The sequence below is a fragment of the Erpetoichthys calabaricus genome, chromosome 6, assembly GCF_900747795.2.
Source record: "Erpetoichthys calabaricus chromosome 6, fErpCal1.3, whole genome shotgun sequence".
Lineage (NCBI taxonomy): Eukaryota > Metazoa > Chordata > Cladistia > Polypteriformes > Polypteridae > Erpetoichthys > Erpetoichthys calabaricus.
Genome location: NC_041399.2, coordinates 190,347,032 through 190,369,989, shown reverse-complemented (window position 1 = coordinate 190,369,989; position 22,958 = coordinate 190,347,032). Strand labels below are relative to the sequence as shown.

At 36.8% G+C, this 22,958-nt stretch overlaps 1 protein-coding gene across 1 annotated transcript in view; it reads left to right on the top strand.

Moving 5' to 3' along the window:
• Nucleotides 1-15,471: 15,471 nt before the first annotated feature.
• LOC114653719 (vasoactive intestinal polypeptide receptor 1-like) overlaps nt 15,472-22,958 on the top strand; it is an 84,699-nt gene continuing 77,212 nt past the window's right edge. Inside the window, exon 1 of the mRNA XM_028804187.2 lies at nt 15,472-15,871. Coding sequence (XP_028660020.1) covers nt 15,827-15,871 — 45 coding nt within the window. The 5' untranslated portion in view covers nt 15,472-15,826. The remainder of the gene's footprint in view (nt 15,872-22,958) is intronic.

Sequence of the window (22,958 nt, the reverse complement as noted above, 5' to 3'; positions counted from 1 at the left end):
TCACGTGCCTGTGTGTGTGCGTGTGTGTGTGTGTGTCTCTCTCGCGTGTGTGTGTGTGTGTCTCTCTCGCGCCTATGTGTGTGTGTGTGTGTCTCTCTCTCTCTCACGTGCCTGTGTGTGTGCGTGTGTGTGTGTCTCTCTCGCGTGTGTGTGTGTGTGTGTCTCTCTCGCGCCTATGTGTGTGTGTGTGTGTCTCTCTCTCTCTCGCGCCTATGTGTGCATGTGTCTCTCTCTCGCACCTGTGTGTGTCACACTCTCTCGCTCTCTGGCTCGCTCACTCGCTGCACAGGGAATGCACAGGGAGAGACTGAACATGTGTGGAAATCTTCAGCGTGCACAAACTGAAAAGGAAACTGGCTTGTTCGCATACCAAGTGTGTGGTCATGAACAGATGCAAAAGCTTGGCAAACTTTTTGGTTGTAAACCGATTTGTACGTGTTCCAAGACGTTTGTGAAGCGAGGTTCCACTGTATATATATATTAGTGCTGGGCAGCGATTAAAATTTTTAATTGTGATTCATTGCATAATTGTCTGTGATTAATCATGATTAATCGCAAACAATCACAACAATCACATTGTTATGTGCAAAATTCAGTAATGAACTCAAAAGTAGTGTATTGCATGTATTTGTGATTAATCGTGATTAAAAATTTTAGTCGTTGCCCAGCACTAATATATATATATTTTGTCAAGCTTGGGTCACATAGTTGCAAAGGTGAGCAACTATGGTTTTTACTCTGAGGAGTAAAAACGTTATTGTTGTACTGGCAGATACAAACACAAGATCCTTTCAGACATGGTCTGCGTTCACAGGAAACAGCTGTCAAACATGATGGCTCGGACCCCAAATCCAGATCAAAAGAACACAAAGTCTTCCTCTTCAAGCAGGTATAGCAGCTCAGGAGTAGTGACCAGCGCAGAGAGGGTCTTAGGAAGAGTGGACAGGAGAGTGAGACATTAGAACAGTTGTCGCTTGGTCTTCTAAATGTTCGAGGTTCTTTAAGCCTGCAGCTGATCCCATAGTGAGGAGGAGGAAGAATGTGCAAGAGTGTTTATTTCCTATTATAACACTGTTTAAGAGGGAGTTTCTGAAGAGCTGCCGGTCATAATATATATATACCCTGTATATATATATATACACATATATATATATATATATATAATGTGGCGGATAGCCAGGTCCTATGCCCGGCAGGGATGCCCCTTCTGCATCTGTTCCGGTGGAGCAACCATGGGCAGCTCAATACCTCCCCCGGGACGCTTGGTGGCAGCCTCCCTGGCGGACAGTGATTCCCCAACCTGTCGCATGGCTCCATGGGAGATGGAGTCCTCCACAGCCTGGTTGGGAGCTCGGATGGCTGCTGGGGGAGCTGCAGGGAATCAGCAGCCCAGCTGGACATATCTTCAGCCCCACCCGGAAGGGCAATTAGGCCCAGGTGGTCAAGCACCTGGAATGCTTCCGGGTGGGATATAAAAAGGGCCAGCCACCACCACTCGAGGAGCCAGAGTTGGGAAGAAGGAGACAAAGCTTGAGGAGGAGTGGTGGTAAAAGGGAGAAACTGTTGGTGTTGTGTTGTAGAAGTGCTTTGGGACTGTGTATTGCCTGTGGGTCATGGGGAAGACATGTGCCCATGGGTGAAGAAAAATAAAGTCTTTGTTTGGTTATATGTGCCTCTGTTTCCATCTGTGTCGGGTCAGGCGACTATATAGCGCCTTTGTTACTATATATATATATATATATATATATATATATATATATATATATATATATATATATATATATATATCCATCCATCCATCCATTTTCCAACCCTTTGAATCCGAACACAGGATCACAGGGGTCTGCTGGAGCCAATCCCAGCCAACGCAGGGCACAAGGCAGGAAACAATCCTGGGCAGGGTGCCAACCCACCGCAGGACACACACAAACACACCCACACACCAAGCACACACTAGGGCCAATTTAGAATCACCAATCCACCTAACCTGCATGTCTTTGGACTGTGGGAGGAAACCGGAGTGCCCGGAGGAAACCCACGCAGACACGGGGAGAACATGCAAACTCCACGCAGGGAGGACCCGGGAAGTGAACCCAGGTCCCCAGATCACCCAACTGCGAGGCAGCAGCGCTACCCACTGCGCCACCGTGCCGCCCTATATATATATACTGTATATTCTGGTCATTACTCCATATGCGTCTTTTGTTGTTTGTTGAGGAATGGTGTTGACCACAATAATTGGTCCAGCATAGTTGGCAGACACTCTATTAGCCTCCACTGACAGTAAAAACATTCTTGCAGCATCATAATCCACTCAAAACGAGTTCAATTTCTCCTTCCCTATTGACTACAACACAATTTCACAGAATTCCTGAACATTTCCATGACTTTGTTATATTCATGGCAAAGTGAATGCCACATTGTTTGCTCATTACTAATTATGAGCAAAGAAATTAGGTCTTTTTGCATCTTTTCTGTCTAAGTTTTTTATTAACTTTGGCAAATAGCCATATTTGGAATGCTTGTAAAATATCTTTTACTTTTCGCTCCCTTTTTAACTATTTCTATAAAATTTGTAATTTTATTGTTCAGTTAATTTAATTTAGTGATAAAGAATGAAAAAGTTTCATTTAATGACAGATAGGACAATCTTCCCTATAAAAAAGAGTAATATGGTGGTCTACTGCACTCCTTCAGTTTCAAGGAATTCTAATCTGTTGTTCTACCCTTTAACTGAATATGGCTTTTTGTTATCCTTGCTTGCATTTTCCTTTTGTAGCTGAAATAATACATTTTCATATATTTTATTTACAGCTTCCTTAATGGCATCCTGCACCTTTGGTAAGTGTATAGTGTCAATCACGCTTGCCAAAGCAATGTCTTCAGGGCTCTACCAAGGTAAGAATCAGGGAAGAGGACAGTAGGATGATGCACTTGTTAACATCCTTTCCATCTTTACCTTTAGAGGCAGATGAAAAAACACAGGAGGACCTCTGACATCACTTGTGTTGCAGTATCGCAAGTTCTGCATCTTCCATCTCATTAGCTATAAGAGAAAAGGACAGACTACAGCAGAAGGTGATGATGATTGAAAAAGCGGTGACTGAAGGAACAGGAGCTCATTCCTTAGAAATGACTTCCCAAGACTAACTGAGTCTAAAAGACTTTAAACAGACTTTAAACAACAACAACATCAACAACATTTATTTATATAGCACATTTTCATACAAAAAATATAGCTCAAAGTGCTTTACATAATGAAGAAAAGAAAAATAAAAGACAAAGTAAGAAATTAAAATATGACAACATTAATTAACATAGAATAAGAGTGAGGTCCGATGGCCAGGGAAGACAGAAAAAACAAACAAAAAAAAACTCCAGACGGCTGGAGAAAAAAATAAAATCTGCAGGGGTTCCAGGCCACGAGACCGCCCAGTCCCCTCTGGGCATCCTACCTCACATAAATGAAATAGTCCTCTTTGTATTTAGGGTTCTCATGGAAGGACTTGATGATGATGGTCATGCAGACTTCTGGCTTTTAATCCATCAATGTTGGAACATCACGGTGTTTTGAGTAGATGGTGGTGGCGCAAGCCGCTACCACAAAGAAACCGGAAAAAGAAACAGAAGAGAGAGTAGGGGTTAGTACGGATTTTAGAGCCACCATGAATAGTTATTATAATGAATTGAATATACAGAGTATCAGGATTAAATTAAAGAGAAGTTATGAGAAAGCTATGTTAAAATAATGTGTTTTCAGCAGTTTTTTAAAGTGCTCCACTGTATTAGCCTGGCGAATTCCTATTGGCAGGCTATTCCAGATTTTAGGTGCATAACAGAAGAAGGCCGCCTCACCACTTCTTTTAAGTTTTGCTCTTGGAATTCTAAGTAGACACTCAGTTGAGGATCTAAGGTTACAATTTGGAATATATGATGTCAGACATTCTGATACAGTATATAAGATGGGGCGAGATTATTTAATGCTTTATAAACCATAAGCAGAATTTTAAAGTCAAACCTGAATGACACAGGTAACCGTTGTAGTTGCATCAAAACTGGAGAAATGTGCTCGGATTTTCTTTTCCTACTTAGGATTCTAGTTGCAAAAGATTTATGTCTTTTTTGGGTAGTCCTGAGAGGAGTGCATTACAGTAATCTAGTCGACTGAAAACAAACGAGTGAACTAAAAGAGACCTCAAAGGTCTTAATTTTTTGACTTTAAAATATTGCAGCCCTCATTAAACTGGAATACCATTTAGGACCCCCAACCTTTTAAAGCTATCTTTGTGTATTTACAGTATTAGAGTAACTTTTGTATTTTTTTTCTTTTTGAATATACAACATATTAATTTAGGATACTTATTATTTGAAACTTTGATTGTATAGTATTTACTGTGAAAAACCTGGTATACCCTCACTGGCTGAGGAGACAAATAGGCCATTATCTTTTTCTTAACTATACTACCTTTTAAAGTATTCAGGTGTTTGAGTGAGAGTGTTGGTCCTAGAATAACTGACTCATGTTTGAGAATTCTCTATCTATGTTTCTGTTTCTGTATGTGGTCTATCATAATCTAGAAAGACAGAAAACACAATCGAAATACTCACTAAAATTAAACAAAATCACTTTGCTTTTGGGGATTTCAGTTGTTCCATATGTCCCCTGATCCAACCTACACTTTAGAGTTCAAATAAGGAACATAAAACAATTCCCTTAATAGTAGCCATCAGTGCTGAGCGCTTACAGGACTGAGTGTCAATGGCTGCCTGCTTTTGACAGCTCATTTATATTATTTCTGAATGACAAAATTAAAAATATTGAGAACGATTCTTATCCTTACAGATCAATACATACATAGAAATGTAGAAAAATACTTTATACCTTACATTGAATGTTGTTCTTGATTTTGCATTTTAAACTATATGCAAATGAAAAGAAAAAAATAATATATGCAACAAACAGAAATCATTTTTATGCCAATTCATTGGAGGTCAGTGTGTGTCAACTGCTGCTTGCAAAATCCTCAGCTTGATCTGGGACTGAGGCGATGATTGACAAAGATGAATTATGCTACCAGAATAGAGTTCTCTCAGAATATACATTTTCTGATTAATATCCCTTGCACTGAATATAAAAACATTAGCAAAGTGTGGGCAAAATCAACCCAATAAACAGATTTCAGGTCAATATGCAGAAGTCAATAATTTTCACAAAGTCTGTCTCTATGTCATTAATGATGCATTTGAGACAAAGATTATTACAAGAAAAAAACATTCTGCATCACTGGGTTTGTCATGTAAAGCACTTTGAGCTACATTATTTGTATGAAAATGTGCTATATAAATAAATGTTGTTGTTGTATGAATAGATAGATAGATAGATAGATAGATAGATAGATAGATAGATAGATAGATAGATAGATAGATAGTTTTAATTGTCCCCAGAGGGAAGTTTTTCTTTATTTCAAATAAAAAAATACATAAATTGGTAAATAAATAAATATACACACTTTGGTCTCAACCCACACTGGAATGACTATAAAGCAAGAAAAATCAAAAGAAAGAAAAATTCTGACCAGGCTGTCACAGTCATAGTGAGGTATTATGCAGAGGTTTTGCTGTTGGTATAAAAGAGCCTCAGTGGTGTTTCTTGACCCACTTCTGCTGAATAATTTGTTGGCTGATAGTCCTCAGTTTCAGTTTGTCAGATTGAGGATGTGTAGCATTGTTCATAATAACACTCAGTTTTGATTTAATTCTCTCCTTCGCTATGATCTCCAAGGGGCCCAGAGTGCATCCCGTAACTAAAATTAAACACACATTGCTCTTGGGGATTCCAGTTGTTCAGTATGCCCTCTGGACCAACCTACTAACCTTTTAATTAGCATGTTCATTTGGTGGGCCTCTCTTGTTACCAGCCCAGCACACCACAGCGTAGAAAATCGCAATGGCCATCGCAGAGTTGAACAAGATGAGAAAGATATCACTTCCCCCATTAAAGGAACGCATTCTCCGAGAAAAAAGAGCCTGCTCTGCCCTTTATTACATAGTTCATCTGTGCTTCGAGACCAGTCCAGCCTGTCATTAATATGTACTTGTAGAACAAGCTATTGTAGGAACATAACAACAATAATGGAGTATGCATCCAATATAACTCTGAAGAGTACATTGTGTGAATAAGGGTCAGTTTGGCACAGTAAAAATAGATGTGTGATAGAACTTAAGTGAAGTCAAAGCCAAAACATGGCTAAGGAACATTAAAGTGTGGTTGCATCTTTCACATTTCATACTGTCACATATGCATGTCTGTGGATCACCCTTATGGCTCCTCTAAGTTATGTGATACCAACCCAGGTCGAAAGAGGGGTGCTGTTGCTAATCATTTGGTCTCTATTCCTTCTTGTGGTAGAAATTAAATTGGAAATATATTAAAGAACAAAGTCTTATCCTCAAGTAGGACCTTTTTGAGACAGAAACCACACAGGAGGAAGCTTGTCCATTGCATCTTTAATTTCACTTCATGAAGAGGGGTACACAGCCTTTGATGGACTGTTCAATAAGCCAAGTTACAGACTCATATTTATAGACAACTGAATTTATGTAACAGTGCTGAAATAATCCTGATATTTACTCTGATTAGTTAAAAGACATGAGATGTTTCATCAGAGCGCATAAACAACTTACATACCCCCATTTTACTATATTCTTGGTCCTTACAATATGTTCTAATACTCCTGTGTATGTGATACAATGTCAGTCAAGTCTTACTGGGTACATGATAGTCAGCCAACTTCTTGAACCATCACCCAGAACCTTCTTGTCCTTTGTAGTTCACTTGAACTTTATCTGGTTTCCTGATATGCTTGAAGAACTTTCTGACATTTATTAACCCTTTGATACTACTTCTAAGATAGATGCTATATTTTAGTGTGGAAAGCATGCCAAAACAATTTATGCACAATAACTATATTAGTCCTAAGTAACTATGTGATCCCTAAGTCTAATTTTCTTCCACATTCCACAGCACTGAGAAAATGTCCAGTAACATGACTCTGCCCCTTCCAGTCTCCTACCTATAAGTCACTGGATCGACGGAAGTGTTAGTAAGTATTTCTTCACACAAACCACCATAGACACATGAAATAAATGAACGTGTAGTGTGATGTTACTTGACTTGATGTTACTTTGGACAATCTAGATGAATCAGATGGATGAGCTTGTTGGGCTGAATGACCTGCTCTTGTCATAATCATTCTAATGCTCTCCTCACACTTCTCAAAGATGTGCATATTAGGTTCATTGACTCAAAATTGACCTGGTGCTAGTCAGTGAAAGTGGACAAGCGAATATTCTCTGCAATGGATGTTACTGCCTTGTTCTCAGTGCTGTCAGGATGGACTGTGGATCTCCTCCACAATGGAAGAGGCAAGTGATTATATTTTATAAATGGTAACAGAGAGAAACAAACATTATAAAGCAGGACTGGATTTCATTAAAAATAGACTTGAATTGTATTATTCAAATTAGATATTTTGATTAGCAAAAATAAATTGCTTTTGATACAGCTTTACTGGTGCAAGCAAGAGTGGCATTTGGGGGTGACACCTAAGGGAGCCTCGCTTTTCAGATCTGCGTGTCCTGTTTGAGCGGATTTGTCAAGTTATATTCTCCAGTATATATATATTTGAGATGCTTCTAAGAGGAACCCTTTTAAAATCCATCTTCCAGGTCAAATTCCGTACATGTACTGTACGTCTTTGAAAACATTCCATAGTCCACCTTCATCGCCCGAAAAGGGTCGCCAGTATAATCCCTTCCTAATATAGGTATAGCCCATTAGTCACTGGGTTGGCTTCTCCTATCTATAGAAAAATGACATCCAGAATAGACTACAAACATGTCATCAATGACTTTTCCAATCGGAAGACAAGAAAAGTGGATTTTTGTCTCTGAACCTGGAAGAGATTTCACGAAACACTGAAACTCACATTTTATTTGTAGGCCATAAACATGTCCGAATATTAATGCACAAAAACATGTATTGGTAATGATAACCGGCTCACATGACATCAACGTAAGTTATGACTATGATGTCCTGCATATTGAGAATAAGAGTATACTTGCAATTGGAGTACTCTCCTAGAAGAGGCCCTGCTAATTTCTGCATGACACTGCATTGCATTTTGCACTGTTGTGGTATTTTCATGAATTATGAATTCCACTTTTTTAATAGATTATATCATTATATTTTGATAAAGTCCGCATGTTATCTTGCAAAAATTTAGCTGAATACTGTAATGAGAAAATCCGGTGTATGTTAACATTATTTTTATTAAATTCTCGCAGAAGTTTATACAGTCCGCACATATTGGTAACAGCATTTGACATACAGTAACTGGCTCGGTGTGGATTTAGTCAGCCTTAGGCTCTTCACACCCCTAAGGCCGCCTCTGGGTGCCAGTGTTAAATGTATACAATGTTTACAACTTACACAGTGCCAATTATTTTAATAAAATTGCTAATAATATTTTGTGTTCTTTTGGCATTAAACGTACAAATGTTAAAATGTTACTAACAAGAAATTTAAATCAACAATGTTTTGACTCACTTTTCTCTTTCTGATGGTTAACATACAGTATTTTGGCTTTCCTTCGTCAGTTTTTGGCCTCCTTTGTTTTTCATAAGCCACCAGGAATTCCCATAAAGAATTCATTATGTAATTTTTCAGACACAATTAACACCATATTATCTCCTCACCCTAGTTCTTACAATTGTACAAGCGTTGTCTAATTTTGCATTTCTTTCAAACTGCATTAATATAAGGACTCTGTATTTGTTCACATATGCAGCTGTCCATTTTTGTACATGTTCATTTGCATATGTTGTATAGAATCTTTTAAGCAATATTGAAAATTGTTATTTTCCTGTGACAAAGGAATAATTTAATGCCTTCATAACTTTCAATTCAGGCATGATGTTTTGGAAATACAAAACAATAAAGGAATGATAAAATAAATGAAGCTATTGATAGGATTTAGAAATATGTTGTCAAATGTCGTTTTTTAATTACTTATCATTTGATATTTTATTTGATAATTTGTCATGAAATCCTGTACAAAATTAACTGAGAACACTGAGGAAACTGATAGAAAGGGGACTAAGGATCCTAGACGCCTCAAAACTTGCTCGGCTTTCCTTTCAGGAGAGGACTGGGTGTGTCAGACAGAATACATCTTGTAATATACACAAGAAATTTCAGAGGGTAAGCTCAGTCCAGAGTGCTCATAATGAAAAAGAAAGAGAGCCTCTACCACTCGCATGGACACAGCAAAGTATACTTGTGAAATTGGATAGGAAAGGAATAAAGGCAGTTCATCTGTGATTGTCATAAATAGAGAACTCTGCTGGATAGGCTGCTGGGCTGCTGATATAAAAGAAACCCTACTGTGCTAACTGGGGGATGTACACTTCATATTTTTTTTGCCTGCTAGATATTAATATTTTGATTAGCTTCACTATGTTAATTGGGAAATTGACCTTGATAATCAAAGTAACCAGCATGTGTGGACTTAAAAAATAGTGAATTGTCTTATGTCTTGGTATGACAAAGACCTGCTGGCCCCTGATTATTGTTCAAAGTTAATCTACATTTCAATGTCCTGCCACAAACTGATCTTGGTAACTGATCTTGCCTCCTATATGTGAATATGGATTTTAAGTGACTGGTGCCTCATGCAAGGATGTTTTGCACACAATTCTAAAGGAGTATGGCTTTGCTAAGAATGCCTCGTGTGGCCACCCCTTAGTCTATTGTGAAGGGCTGTCAGTTTGGCAATGGTATGTCACAGAGGAAAGGGGCAATAAACTGGGGAACATGCCAATGAGAGAGAGAAAAGTATGTTGTAATGCTGTTCATTACTTAAGAAGATCAAATAATGAGACACAGTGGCACAGCAAACACTGTGTATAAACTTTACTGCCTGGCTATGGCTTTAATGGTAAAATTATATTAATAATAACTAGGGGGCTCCACCCTGTGCTTGCTTCACTTGCCAAACCCCCGGGTTTGGTCCTGTGGAAATACAATTTAAAGTGTTTTGTTTTTCATGGGAATTGTTACATATGCATTATGTTCTCTTTTGATAATGCAACGTATAACTGGCCATGAGTGAATATCGTTTCAATAAAAATAAGACCTTCTGATAAAACAATCTACTTACGAAAGTGGGAATATCCAGAGCTGTAGCAGGTGGCATTGTTCTCAAGAAGCTGCAGATTTCTGGCCATTGTCGATTGCACGTCATTGTAAAAAATAAATCTGGCTGACTAATAGTTCTGGATATTGCCATTGCATCATGATATAACTGTTGCAATGCTCTTGGACTACCTTGATATGATGATGGTAATATCACTGCTTTACCTATTTTGAATTTGTCTGAACTATAGATATTTGAATTTTGAACGTAAACAATGAGTCCTTGTATATGTTCCATTCTAAGTTTAGCTTCATTCAATTTAATAAAGAAGAGACGATTAGCTGCAACTTTTACATACGCATTAATAATGTAATGTGGCTATAGATGTTGAGATGATAGAAGTGGGTTAAATACATGGGAACGTATCGCTAATTTTGACCCAAAATATTGTGTGGTTATTCGATGTTATTCGTTTTTCTGAATGCGTTTGTTTCATATTGTACGACCATCCTGTTTCGCCATCTGGGAAAAGCAAAGGAAAGAGTAAAGGGTTGGCATGTGAAGATGTATTTGACATAAATGATGAAGCATGCTTTGCCTTTGGATATACATGAATATCTACTCTGTCTTTGATATCTCTGTCTTTCGAAAGTATTATCGCTGACAATTTGTCACATGTAGATTTATTATAAATGTTACTGTGATCTTTCGGATTCATATAGACATCCACAAAAATGTTTTTGTCCATGTGTTGCTGATAAATCTCGTGTAAAGTGTGATATGTTTGGACGTATGGATTTGTATCCATTATTGGCTGTATGATACCTATTACGTCAGATCGTTTAACTCGTTCCATTCTATATTGCATCGCTGCTCCATGATCATAAAGATACACCTGGCCAAATTGTTTTTTTTTTTTCGAAATTAAACTTGTTGTAGCTGTAATTGTTGCGGGAACACAGATTCTCATAGTGTATGGTCCACTATTGTGTAAATCAACGTTTTATATTTTGCCTGTAGTGTTTGTGGATTTCAATTTCACCAAACAACAAATCTTTTATATTTGTGAAAACGCCTCTTCATTGGGAAGCAGGAGTACTTTTCCCTGATGGCAACACGAAGCAGATGATCTACAAGTCTCCAACTTAAACTTTAAAGCCTTACAATATCTATATACTTCCAACATATCACCTATGTCCATATATTCGATTTCTTTTTGCTGTTCCGTTATTTCACCTAGTAATAATTTCCGTTTGTTTCCGAGAATGCAATCTGTACTTTCTTGTTGTTGACACTTTCAAATTTTAGTACTGTCATATTTTTGAACTTGCTCTGTGTGTGTATTCGTGCCAAGGTTTTTTGTGAGCCTTTTGAATTCCACTGCTGTCATAATCAGTAACCTGCTCTGCATGTGTTTGGCGCCAACGTTTTTGAACATCTTTATGAAGTTCTACTGTATCTTTTACTCTTTCTCTTTTTTTCTGACCAAGTTTGTACCTGCAAGGTTTTCAATTCTACTTATTCTGGGCTGATTATTACTTTCCTTGCCTAGGTCACCGTCTCACGGGAATATACTTCCAATGGATGTCAGTATGACGTGACTTGACCGTGTTGTGGGAAGTGAAACTGTCTCTGCCTCTATAAAGCGTCTCTCTGTCTCTCTTCAGAAGATCACGTCTTGTTTTTTTTATAATAGAGAGATAATAATACTGTACAGTACTACTGCATCTCCCCCACAAACATAAAAATGGTGGAAAACAAATTTCTGAATAAATAAAGTAAAAACCTCAATCTAAAGCTGCCTTCAGTTCAGTCCTTTGTAAAGGTACAAGATTACAAATCAAAGTTTTATATTCAAACCTGATTGAAGCTAACTTTTTACAGGATGTGGTACAGGGTAAATATTTATACCCAAAATTTCTATCATTCAACTTAGTACCTATTTGAACTCCAAATAATACAGTTTCCTATAAAATTGTGTCTTTCGGTGACTATCAACAAAAGCCAAGGTTGGGTACTAGGAAAAGCAATAACTGAGCAGTAACAGAATGTTAGGTTATGTAGCATAATGTGTAGAGTACAAGTCCAAGGAGGTTTTGCTAAGGCTTTATAATGCACCGGTGAGGCCTCATCTGGAATACTGTGTGCAGTTTTGCTCTCCAGGCTACAAAAAGGACATAGCAGCGCTAGAAAAGGTCCAGAGAAGAGCAACTAGGCTGATTCCAGGGCGACAGGGGATGAATTATAAGGAAAGATTAAAAGAGCTAAGCCTTTTCAATTTAAGCAAAAGGAGATTAAGAGAAGACGTGATAGAAGTGTTGAACATTATGAAGGGAATTAATACAGTGGATTGGGACTGTTACTTTAAAATGAGTTCATCGAGAACACAAGGACACATTTGGAAACTTGGTAAGGGTAAATGTCGCACAAACATTAGGAAGTTTTTTATTATACAGAGAGCCATAGACACGTGGAATAAGCTACCAAGTAGTTTTGTAGACAGTAGGACTTTAGTGACCTTCAAAAACTTCGCTTGATGTTTTTTAGAAAGATTAAGTGGATAGGATTGGCGAGGCCTGTTCTTATCTTGATTGTTCTAATGCCCTACTGTACTAATGATCTACAAAAGGAATGTTTTACTTACGGCCAATTGTATGTAGCATGTTCAAGAGTAAGCAGCACCACTGAAATAATTAATATTAGCCACTGGTAAAAAAAGGAAAAAAACCCTACAATATTATGCTCAGTTAGTTATATAATACTTCTGACTCATTATCTGATGGCACTGCAACAAAGGCCCATTGTTTTAGAAAATTTGCTGGGCAAAACCCGGTAACACTGCTAGCATTTTGTTAAGAACACTTTTTGAATGAGGCATTCAGCAGTTTTTTATGTTTTAACTCTCTGACCTACGTTTTTACTTAATTCTTACATCCAAAGAAGAAATAATTGCTCTTATTTCATTGTCTTCAAACTGAATTTTAAATCAGGAGATACAACCATCTCTTTGAAATACATCAGATTTTCAATAAAACTGAAAATCCCACAGCAACAAACACTAATAACAAAATACTGGATTTAGCTTTCCTTTATTCCTTAATTTCATTGCATTTAATATATTTTGAGGAGCATAAGTATGTACAATTTAAATTTTTCAACCGCTCCCTATTTTATCTTTATTGTGGTGAATCTTTCAGCTGTACGAATCTGAAATGTTCTAAAACTATTTTTTTTACTTCCTGAAATAGTTTAATCCAAATGCATGGCTATGGAAACCAGAAGATTATTGTGGCATTATTATATACAAAGTAGGAAACAAGAGTGGAAATGGCGCTGGCCAGTCACAAGTCATCCATGCACTGACTTTTACTCATACTCCACCAATGTAAAGTCACCATTTGACTGAGCCTAACCTGTTTTGGGATATGAGAACATGAGAAGTATACAGAGAAACCTTCATACAGTGGTGGGGGGCAGTGGTAGTGCTGCAGTTTCACAGCATGGAGACCTGGGTTCACATCTCTGGTCATCCCTACGTGGAGTTTGCATGTTCTCCATGTGTCTGCGTGAGTTACCTCTGGATGCTCCGCAAAGACCATAGACATGCAGGTTAGGTGAACTGGTGATGCTAGATTGTTTCTAATTTAATTTTTGTTGTGTGTATTTGCCCTGCGATGAACTGGTGCCCTGTCCAGGGTTTGTTTCTGCCTTGCGCCCTGTCCCAGCTGGGATAGGCTCTAGCCCCCTCCTTGTTCCTGGTCTGAATTAAGTGGGTTAGAAAATGACATGACATCCATTCAGACATGGAGCGAATATGCAAAATCCACAAAAATCGTGACTGGGCCTGAATTTCTGTGCCACCACCTATCATTCACATCAAACTGGCATAACATCATCCAAAATCTGAGGACTGTCTGTCCAGCATTACACTAGCTACCTTTGAAATTTTAATATCCATAATAATGTGTTAGTGTATATATGCTGTGTGAATTACAGATGACTAGTTCTAAACATTTGTGCAATGGTCAGAAAACACCCCAAAATATCAAATTTAACTTTCATAAAGAATAACAGAATAAAGCATTAAGAAATTGTAATTTTTAAATTGTTCAGTATAGTGATCAGTCAGCAAGGGTCCATGATCAACGAAAAAGAGCAGATGGTGTTTTAGGAAGATCAAGGATGTTAATGACTGCCCTGAAGATTGTGAACATGAAGGAAAAAACACTTTTGCATTAAGAAGATGTGAAATTTTAAATCTATCAACAGATAGATATATTCTAATTAGAATGAATGGTGTGGAACAAATGACAGTCATTTATTTAATTGCATATAAAATCGGTTGATAATGAGTTCTCCGAAGCAACATGTTTGTGATGAGTTGCCCCATGATTGTGTTGTAAAAATAGCCGAGTTCATCCAAGAGCATGTCTATTTACCACATGCTATTTAGGAAACTATTCTCTGTATTGTGGCAGTGTGTGAAACAATGCTGTTGACACATAATTGAGAGCTTTTGTTTCTGTGGCATGAAAATATCATAAGCATTTCACACCTCCCATTTTACAACCTCAGGAATTGATCCCAGTTTTGAATGATAATACTTGTTTTCTATTCAAACCCAAGGTGCCTCCCTGCATGGAGTTTGCATGTTCTCCCCGTGTATATGAAGGTTTCCTCCCACAGTAAAAAGACATGCAGGCTAGTTGGCTTGGTGATGTTAAATTGGCCCCTGTGGATGTATCTGTGTGTTCACACTGTGATGGACTAGCATCCTGTCCAGGGATTATTCCTGGCTTGCACCCGATGCTTCCCAGGCTGGGATCCAGCTTCCTTACACCCCGGAAAAGTGGGTTTGAAAAATGAATGGATGGAGTATTGTTTAAACCATATGTATGTTTCCTTCTTTTCTTTTTTAGTAATATTCAGATGAGACCAGCAACATTTACTTTTTGTTTATTATATGGCCATTGTTGTCTGTTTATGACTCCACTTCCATTATGATAATAATTGTCTTCCTGGGTCCTAGTATGGTGCCGATTTTCTAATTTGGGTCCTCAAATTAAAAAGTTTAAGAACCCCTGTTCTAAATGTGTTATATATATGTCTTTTATAATGTATTGAATGTTGTGTCTATACAGTAGCTGCTTCAGTTTGAAGTCTTATCCCCCGGCAGCGTCAGTGATGAGATACGCAGACTTTATCCAAACAAATGAAACTGGTGGGGGCTGGCAGCTTATCTGCGTATGTTGTCTTTTACTACAGCGGTGGAAAGTGAAATCCTGAAATGCGCTTTAGAATGAAGGCTGCGTTAGACGGAAGCTCCGCTGCCCCGACAATACCGTTTATCACTGGGACATTTTCTCCTCGTGCTGTTTACTGAGGATGCATCAAGTCATGCTCCGCTGTCAATTCAAATTGCCTTTTAAATGAGCGGATTTGTAACGTTTAGGAAGAAGACGCTGATACGCCACAGATGCTTGACTTTTCTGTTGTCAGATAACAGGACATGAGTCTCCAAGGGACCCGGCTACGGTGCATATGAAGTAAAGGACTTAACATGAATTAAAAGGAAATAAGCGGCATAACACGACTTCGTTCCAACTTTTAATAACCATCGTCTTTACACAATGGACCTTTTTCTGGTGTATTTGACGTTAGCTTTTGCTAAACTGGTAAGTTCGCTCATTTTTTAAAGGGGTGATCCTGCTTATTTAATTTACTCAACAGCTGATGTGATCATTTTAGTAAAAATGGTAACACCTTTCGCGAGCTGAGCATGGATATACCAAAGAATCTTTGGCATTGGTGTATAGTCTCAAATAACGTTTTAGGGAGTTAAAGTTCAATATATTTACTTTTCACAGAGTATTAAGAAAATTAGGCTGCTGTTTGTTATACTTGCTCGTAGTTTATTTTTAGACGTTATCACTCACTTGCATTATTGAGGTCAGTTATGTTAATTTCTCTATTAAAATAAGTCCATTAAACTCTTAATTGTGCACGTTATTTAGTCAGATTTCTTTACCCAGAAATTTACGGAGCCCTTCTAATTATGACTGCTTTAATATACCTACTATTGCTATGTAATAAATGTATGGAGATTCCCTTAAAGTCTGTGATGACCACTTTAATCACTTCTGAATTGTTTAATTTGTAATTTTAAACTGTGGAGCAGAGAGGTAAATCAAGGAAACCGTGTCTTTGTAGCAAACATAATGGATAATAAGGATACTTAATGGGCAGACAGGACATACATTCATTAAAACTATTGCGATCTATTAGTTAAATCTAATAAAATGTTAATAAATAGCAGGCGTCCTTTTTTGGAACTCAAATCTGCATTTAGTGCTGAGTATATGTAAGTAAACACAACTAAAGTTTATCCATCCATTCATCCATTATCCAACCCGCTATATCCTAACTACAGGGTCACGGGGGTCTGCTGATTTCAGATTACTAATAATCATTTAAAAAGTTGCACTTGATCCTTACAATAATGTACTCGACAAGAGTAGGTGATATCTTCAAATTAAATTCAATTTTCTTTGACCTATCTTCCTAAACAGATCGAGATATACGATTTTTCGAATGGATGAGTGAATTGATTTATCATTTCTAACTAAAGAATGCACAATAGAACTGTACCTGTTCCTTTCTGTGTCTTATCTAATTTACGTAAAGGACGAATGAGCCATATTATTGAAAGCTATCATAACCAAAATGCGTTCACTTAAACGACTCCAATCGAGGTGACTATAAATGTGCACAGGAATGGGCAATAAAGCACATAACCGAAAAACAAAAGCAGTGAAATGCTTTATTCTAATTTAACATTATTAAACCTGTCTAACACATTGCACTTGATGAGCATCTCGTGGGTTCTGCGTTAGTTTGGCAGCAGAACTTTCGTACCCTTTAACACGTCTGGTTTGTACGCTATAAACTGTTCATTATTTGCCACTTGTTTAAAATATACAATAATATAATCAAACAATTTACAAGGGTCCAGGGGGAATTGTCAAAATGCCAAACAAATTAGAATATTCTTTAAAAGAAATGGCCAAGTGCAGCTCTTACGCGCACTGACTTACAATACGCTTTGTAGATGACGGTGTGAGTTCATATGGAGAGATAAATCGCAGCTAAAATGCCGAACTATATAAAAAAATATACCTTCAGAAACAGCAACGAATGCGATAAGACTTGTGTACATCCGTAACGCACGGCTTGAATCGCACTTCCCATTTACTTGCTCTTTCATTAACGGCGACTTATGGGTACTCTCAATAAAGAGAAATCAGTGTTACCAGTACTGTAGTACGACATTGGGCGGCTACAACTTAGTTTATTATAGCGAGAAAAACATTTGATTTTAAAGCAGAAAAGTATCCGTTCATTCGCAAATTTGTGACTTACAATGTGGCCGAGAACAAATGATGGTCTGCCTGTGCGCCGTCCGTCTACCCCGCTATTCAACGGTATGTAAACGACAGGAGTGCACTGGAAAGAAAGGTGTCATAAATATGTGTGTGTGAGTATAGGTACCGAAAAATATGATACATTAATTATGGATATAAGCTGTTTGAAGCTCTTTTAATATTATTTGGCTGGTTCATTCCAATCCTAAAGACCTCAGACTTTAAAATGATCATGGTTAATAGTGAAAATGGATTGGGTGAACCAAAAACACTTACTTGATCGATTAAAATTTTCTACCAACTTTAACAGAGCAGGAATTCATCCATCCATCCATTTTCCAACCAGCTGAATCCGAACACAGGGTCACGGGGGTCTGCTGGAGCCAATCCCAGCCAACGCAGGGCACGAGGCAGGAACCAATCCCGGGCAGGGTGCCAACCCACCGCAGGAAGAGCAGGAATTTGCAACTTAAAAAAAATGCCATAAATGTGACATACAGTAGTAGTAAAAGCATTATAAACATCCCATGAAAAACAACAGGACAAGACGAATTTTAAAAAAATATTTCATCTATCTATCTATCTATCTATCTATCTATCTATCTATCTATCTATCTGAACATATAGAACTGAATAATGATACTAAATTTAAATGTGTTTATGATGGATCTATCTATCTATCTATATAGAGTTAAATAATGACACTATGATGGATGCACACATGGTTCCATGTCTTATTTTTAGAATAGGCACTGAATTCTCATTACCCTAAATTTGATGAAACAGGTTTATGACTTAGTATAAATGGACAAATTTATGTATAATATATACATAATTACTAAATATATACATATATATAAATATATATATATATATATATATATATATATATATATATATATATATATATATATATATATATATATATATATATAAAGTATATTGGATTGCTAAACAGGGAAGTATATTGAATTTTCTGAATATATACATCGGAATATAGAAAGCCATTCCTGAATATGTAAAGCCAAAGTCTGTATTTATAAAATTCAATGCCTGAATATATAAACTCACTCCTGAATATATAATATATGGACTTGTACAGTACTTTTTAAAATTGCTGTTCCTTAATGACACTTTTACTGGGTTGTGTGGTTTCTAGTGGAACCATTGCTTGACAAAGAATCCTTTCATTCTGGGAAGGGTTTAGAAATTGTTTTTTTTTGTGATTTTTAAAGGTTCCTAAAACTTGGATAAAATATACATTTTTAATATACACTATCTAGCAGGATACTAACAGATCAAGAAAACTTTAATTTAGCCTGTGCTATTGTATGCAGTAAGAGTCCTTTGAAAATCAAGAACCCATTGGGATTTTATAAATCTGTTATTATTTGTGCATGTTAATTTATGGAGCCTGTTATGGATCTAAATAAATAAAGGTTCTTTCCACATCCTTCACATGGATGGTTCATTTGGGAACCAAAAATGGTTCCCCTATGGCAATGCCCTGAAGGACAACTTTAGCACCTTTAGTTTTAAGTGGGAGCTTCACAACTCGGACATCTATAAAAGTATATACATCTTTATAAGTCCATCCAGCAATCACTTACAAGCTCAGTCTCACTATTTTCTTTCTGGTGTAGATTTTTGGAATGTTGGTGGAAAACTTGAGTAAAACCCACATACCAAAAAAATGTAAAACTTGCGTAAATGTCAGTCTTCAGGAGCTGTATGAAGGTAACACATTGCACTCTACTAGAGGAATTTCATAGCAAAAAAGTTTATAACATTACCAGGGAAAAAAATGTCACAGCAACACCATTTACTGTGAATTAGCTAATTATACACAACCACAGTTCAAAATAAACTTAAAGAGGAGAAAACTAAATGATCAGCCAGTGTATTAACATTCTGTTGTTTTCAAAACCCAGATGAATTAATGTCATTCAATTACTATTAAAGATTTAATATTTTAAATACATTTTTAATGTATTTATTAGTTACTGTATATTCAATCATTGCATAAAGGTCAAATGTGACTAAAGTATTAACTGTATGTTCTTGTGTTTTATGATCGGTTTTGGATAAAACTAATTAATTTGGAAATCAAGTAAACTAATAAAAGCATATCTGTTTAGTTTTCATAAACAAAAACATCAAAGATTCCCTCATTCATTAACTCATTCCTTCTTAAAAATGTACTATGTTTTCTCCGTACTGTTTTGACTCAAGGCTTTCCTAACATGTAGCTAACTTATTATAAGCTGGGAAAAACACTCCTATAGAATAAGCTTGACATGACCCGAGTGTTCTTTGGTGAAATTTCATTTCATTTTTAAGGTAAGTTTGATGTTTCAGTATAATATCTGAAGATTAACACGCAGGCCTACTGTAGGATGAAAGTTTTTCAATTCAATGAAAACAATAATTTACAAAGGAATGCAGTGCTCTAATTTAGTTTGTGAAATCATTCTTAAAGCTTGGCATTATTTTTTGGAGAAATAATATCAATTACAATGAGTCAGGAAGGGTTTTGTGGCAAAAAGTGTGAATAAATCCTGAAAGAATAATTTCCATGATTTTGCTTAATACAGGCCATTGACAAAATGCAAAAGAAGAACTTAACATAAGCTATTGAGAAAGAAATTGCATTTTATATTACTTCCTCAGTTTCCCAGCATAACACCATGATGCCATTCTCTTTCTAAACATTTCCCTGGAAAAAATTTTAAAAAAGCAGAAGCCGTGGAAACCAAAACCTTTCAGGAGTATGACACACTGGAGACTTATTAACAAAATGAGTCACACTTATTTGCCTGCATACATTTTTTGCATTATGAAATGTAAAAGTTCACATTAATAAAAACTACTGATTACTTTAAAATATCAAAAGTCTATTGATGTTGTTTTGCAAGTTCATTTGAAGGGCTCTCTGCCCACCCACTTTATTTTCTTCATGTTTACACAAAGAGATTGAAGAAGCCATGAGAGATTCAGATTAACATTAATAAAGCTGATGACAAAGGTGCAATCCCAGCTCTTGCCAGCTCATCCATTTACGTACCTTTTTCCTTTGCTGATTACTCTACTATTTACTATGTTTATGTGGACTCATATTACTGAAGATATACTTATCTATGTTTTGTTCAAAACCACACAAGTTCTCTTTCTCTTAGTTCTCTTCGTATGGTTTAGTTCAGATTGGATTGAGAGGATATCAATTAAATAAAAGGAAAAAAATTGAAGTTTTATGTCTTCAAAGACAAGTGACAGTAGTATAATGCAGGATGCATACATAATGTGCTGTATACTGAATATTAGCTTTTTAATATATCAATTACATATATTTAATATAATTGTATATAGAAATGATTTATTATAGCATAATGATAATATAATACAGTTTACCACTGGAATAATAGGCATTACATTTGTTTTTGTGATCATGGCGGATGGAGAAAATCTGGAGCAGGTGGACTTTTTTGTGCATTTTAGAAGTTCAGAAACAAATGTTGCTGACTGTGTGGGTGAGGTGAAGTCACGGTTTGCCATGGGCATGGCCATGATGGTTAAGTTGAAAAGGATATGGAAAAACAAGTCAGTCAGTAAGCAACTCCATGAAGCTGCCCTTGATGAAAGCCTTAGTCTGGCTGGTAACAACACATGGATGCGAAGCTGGGATGCTAAAGAAATAAGATGAGAGACACATCCAGGCTTTCAAGAACAAATGCTTCAGAAAGCTACTGAAAATCTCATGGGCAAAGATGATGACCACTACAATGGTGGAGTCACGCTAAAACCTGCAGAGCTCAGATATGTTAGGCATGTGATGAGACAAGTTCACTATACCATTGAAAGAAGTGTGATGACAGGTCTTGTGAAAGGGGTCAGAGTGTGTAAAAGACTGATAATATGCTAGGATGATGACATCTTGGCATGGTCTGGCATGTTGGGGGCTATTTCTCTAAGTGCTAGTCAAGACGTCGGTTGGCACTGCCACATCTGTGAAGCCAACCTTTACGAAGTGACAACGGTAGAAGGACACGACATGACATAATATATTTTACTTAACCAAATTCTAATCATTAGACATATGAAGTCTGAAATTAAAGTCTTACTGTAATGAGTACACTCAGAAGAGCGAGAATGGTTTGCAGTACTTCTTTGGAACTCCAGAATCGTGAATTCATATCCAACCACAGTTGTTTGCTGTCTATATGAAGTTAGCATTTTCTCCCTGTGTTCTCCAGTTCCCTCTCACATCTCAAACATGTATGGGTTCAGCTGAATGGAGATTTAAAATTTGAAAGGTATGAGAGAGTGTGTTTCACGTGCAATGGAATGGGTTGAATTGTGCCTCATTCTGTGAGTACAATAAAGTAAGTTCATAAATAAACTAATTTTATAAGTGCAGTATTAGAGGCAGCAAAATGATCCTTACTACAATTTCAATTGCAGTTATTGGTTTTAACTGTCTTACAAGTAATTAGCACTTCAATAGCAATGTATTGGAACTATTCAGGCAATAAAAAGTGAGCAGTATGTTAGGTGAATGCTTGGTGGTGTAACTTTAGGATGTGATAGTAGGTTATAAACCAAGGTACCACTTTTGAATGAATTAGAGTGATCTGATAATAAAACCTAAGAGAACCATGGCAGGAAAGTGTTCTTGGAATATGATCTGCATTGATGGGGTGGGCAGCACATGGGCAGTGTTATCCTTCAGGGATGGGGGGCAGTAATGTAACATTTCTTTTGGTAAAGTAATAACACCCAGATCCCTAAATGTTTTGGTGTGATGGAAATGGCTTAGAATTGTATGAGAAGATTTCATTTGAAGTGGGTTGAAATTATTCAGCCAACAACACTAAGACCAAGGTCCATAAGGAGATCTGTTTACCAAGGTTTTGGATATAAGAGTTTGGTTTTATATCGCTTCACAAGGAACACATTCTTGAAAATATTAATGTTGCTAGCAACTGCAAGAGTTAGCAAGTCAGAGTCAAACAGAAACTGTAGAAAACGCAGTAACTGCATTAGAAATGTTGCCCTTTGATCAATTGCATCAATTGATTCAGCTTCTTATACAAATTAATTTTAACATAATGATTTTAAAATATGATTTTAGCTAATTCATGGATAGCACAGTTATATGTCAACTGATACGTTATCAGCTATGACTTACATGAAAGAACTACATGTCTACTTAAACTATTTTGCTCTTATTCAAATTATAATAAAATTAAAATAACAACCAACTAGAAGGCGTAAGCCAAATCTATTAACATCCCGCTGAATACATAAAGGCCTCATTATTCATCCCAAAATATGCAATGAGAAT